Here is a 2940-nt window from a genome sequence, read left to right as displayed (position 1 = left end):
GTCCCCGTCCCCTCCCAGGTTCACTGGTGTCCCGGCCCCCCCTCACTGGTACCCTCCACCCCACCCTCCCAGGCTCACTGGCGCCCCTGCCCGCTCTCACCTTCAGCATCTCCAGCACTAAAGGTTTCTCATCTTCCCTCATCTCCCGCACCGACAGGTGGCTGGGGGCCATGGCAGCCCCCAGGCTCCCGCGCCCCCAAGGGAGCAGGCGTGCACCTGGCGAAAACAAGCCGGTCAGCGTCAGGAGGGCACCTCTCGTCCCCAAAGCGCCCCAGAGCTGCGGATCACGCAACAGTATGTCCCAGGTCAGGTCCCAAGAGAGGTCCGAGACAGGACAGGCTTCCCCGTCAACCCATCGACCTTTCTAAAGTCTCTCGGGGTGCCCCCCCGGCCCCCAGTGGTGTCCAGCGATCTACGCCTAAATGCCCGGTGCACGCCAACACCTGCCAACACCGGGCTCCCTTCCAGGTTCCGGGGCGGCCCTGGGGGTGAGCGAAACTACCCCCACAGGCAGGGAATGGACCCCGCTCCCCACCCCCCAGTGCCCAGAGCCTCTCTGCCCCAATCGCCCCCGAACGGCGTCTGTCGCAGGAACAAGGACTTGCAAGCACCTCTGTGGGTCGCTTCGCTTTTGACAAGGTGCGGGGGGAGCAGGGTTGAGAAGGGGGTCGTCGGCGGAAGTGACGTCAGACTAGCGCACTGGGGGCGGGGCGGTGCCTGCTCTCGGCCTTAGCAACTGTTGCCAACCTTCTGGCAGCGGGTAGGGGGAGAGTCTGGGCGTGGGCTGGGAATGGACTAAGGCGGGGAGCGGCAACCCTGCAAGGGGAGGAGCAACAGAGAAAGGGGGCCTGGAGGACGCTGGCGGGGGAAGGGGCTGGGGATGGGAGCGGGGGACCCGGCGTTGGGGGGCGGGGAGCGGTACTTACCGGTCGCGCGCTGAACGCACGCTTGCTTCCCGACGTCCCCTGGTTCCTAAGCAACCTGAGCGCAGGGGGTGGGGGCGGGGCGGCGAACTCAGTGGTTCTCTTAGGTTCCAGGGCCTTCGCGGGAGGGGCCGCGTCAGCATCTTGAGCCCACGGGCTCCCAAACTGCCCCACCCCAAACCAACCCACCCCGGCTCTCAGTGACATTCGGAATGGGCATTCCCACCCACCCATTTTTCCGTGAGAGGAGCGGTGGGGTGACTTACAGAGAACAAGTGGCAGAACCAGGATTCTAGATTCCAACGCCTCCCCCATATAGTGATCGTTGCATCCCTTTTTTAAAAAGGATAAACAGAGCCCACATAGGAGAAGTGGCTGGCCCCAAGACGCAAAGCAAGTCACCTGCGAACCAGGAAGCAAGAGATGAGACTCCAAGTTCCCAAGTGGTGGCTATGGCCGTGACAGTGATCTCCCAAACCACAAATAAAACAAAAACACAGGAGCGGAGATTCTGGTCTTTATTAGCAAGCCCAGCCTGCAGTTCCCCTCCCCCCAGCTCAGCCCAGCCCAGGCTGACAGTGAGTCGGGGTCTCTGTGTGGGGCGGGAAGGGGTACCAGTGGTTCTACTCAAAACGTGTGCACCAGCTGGACTGCGGGCAGAGTCTGGACAAACTGGATGGAGGGTAGGCCCTGTGGGGTCATGCCCCCAGGTGCAGCTCCTGCAGGGACCACTTGTACCATCTGGGAGGCAGGAGCCGCAGGGACGCCCGCGGGAGCAGAGCCTGGGCCAGGTGGTGGTGGGGCCAGCAGCTGCAGCGCAGCGGCGCCTCCCCCAACGCTGCCATTCTCCAGCAGCTCGGAGGCCGGGGCACTGCGGATAATGAGCAGTTTCTGTCCCGTTGGGCCAGGGGTTGGCGGCTCAGCCAGCCCCGAGGGTAAGGTCTCTACCTCCTGCACACACAGCTGGGTCTGCTCCCCATCAGCCCCGCTCAGCACCAGGACACTCTGCAGCCCCTCCTCCGTCTGCAGCGTCTCAAAGAGCACATCCTGGACCACACCAGTGCTGGCCTCACCGTCACCGGGCTCCCCCGGGCCGGGGTCCGCCAGCAACTCCTCCGCTGCCCCACTCTGAACCACCAGCAGATTAGGCGCCTCAGTGGTGACGGCTCCCCCACTGGAATTGGACAGCTGACCCGTTACAGGCTGGAGCTGTACCGTGGTCACCTCCTGGGCCGGCTGGAGCTGGACCGTGGTCACCTCCGGGGCCGGCTGGAGCTGGACCGTGGTCAATTCCGGGGCTGGCCGAAGGGGTTGGAGCTGGACCCCGCTCACTTCCTGTGGCCCTGCCTCCCCAGCGCCCACATTCTGCAGAACTATGAGGCTCTGCGCTCCCGCGCTGGCCCCGGTGTTGCTCCCTCCCTGCACCCCTAGCGCCCCAGGGCCTGGCAGCCAGACTACTCCAGCCCCCTGCCCAGCTTTCCCCACTGCCCGCTGGCCCTGCCTTGCACCGCTGCCCCTGACGAGTGTGTGAAGGTCTTGGGGCAGAGCGGGCAGCGGAAGGGCCGCTCGCCCGTGTGCACGCGCTGGTGCTGCCGCAGGTTGGAGGTCTGGGCGAAACTCTTGCCGCACACGCCGCAGGAGTGGGGCCGCTCGCCCGTGTGCACGTGCCGGTGGCGCCGCAAGCACGACGTGTTGCGGAAGGCTTTGCCGCACTCCCCGCAAGCGTAGGGCCGCTCGCCCGAGTGCAGCCGCAGGTGGTACTGGTAGTGCGACGACCACTTGAAGGTAAGGCCGCACTGGCCGCAGGTGAAGGCCCGTAGGCCGGTGTGCACGCGCTGGTGGATGGCCAGCAGCGACGAGCGCTTGAAGGCCTTGCCACACTCGCCGCACTGGTAGGGCCGTTCGCCCGTGTGGTCCCGCAGGTGGTAGCGCAGCCCCGATGAGCCCTTGAAGGCCTTGCCGCACTCGCCGCATTTGTAGGGTCGCTCCGCGGAAGCCGGGGCGGGCACGGGGGCGG

The 2940-nt window shown here is 65.9% G+C and overlaps 2 protein-coding genes across 5 annotated transcripts in view; both read right to left on the bottom strand.

The window, feature by feature from the left end:
* The window catches only part of NAT14 (N-acetyltransferase 14 (putative)), a 9429-nt gene that overhangs the window by 1912 nt on the left and 4577 nt on the right, over positions 1-2940 (bottom strand). Inside the window, exons 1-3 of one of the 4 annotated variants that reach the window (XM_024755159.1) lie at positions 1190-1383; positions 927-981; positions 101-216 (exon numbers count right to left, since the gene is read on the bottom strand). In XM_024755159.1, the coding sequence (XP_024610927.1) occupies positions 101-172 (72 nt within the window). In that variant the 5' untranslated portion in view covers positions 173-216; positions 927-981; positions 1190-1383. Of the gene's footprint in view, positions 1-100; positions 217-443; positions 468-611; positions 676-926; positions 982-1189; positions 1384-2940 lie in introns of those variants that run through there. The other 3 variants (XM_024755157.1, XM_024755161.1, XM_024755160.1) reach the window with 3 other exon arrangements.
* The window catches only part of ZNF628 (zinc finger protein 628), a 3516-nt gene continuing 2003 nt past the window's right edge, over positions 1428-2940 (bottom strand). The window contains 2 exon segments of the mRNA XM_024755208.1: positions 1428-2439; positions 2442-2935. Of these exon segments, the coding sequence (XP_024610976.1) occupies positions 1551-2439; positions 2442-2935 (1383 nt within the window). The 3' untranslated portion in view covers positions 1428-1550.

The sequence above is a fragment of the Neophocaena asiaeorientalis genome, unplaced genomic scaffold (assembly GCF_003031525.2).
Source record: "Neophocaena asiaeorientalis asiaeorientalis breed wild unplaced genomic scaffold, Neophocaena_asiaeorientalis_V1.1 scaffold694, whole genome shotgun sequence".
NCBI classification, from domain to species: domain Eukaryota; kingdom Metazoa; phylum Chordata; class Mammalia; order Artiodactyla; family Phocoenidae; genus Neophocaena; species Neophocaena asiaeorientalis.
The sequence above is the reverse complement of the archived record's forward strand: the minus strand, read 5'-3'. Positions and strand labels throughout refer to the sequence as shown.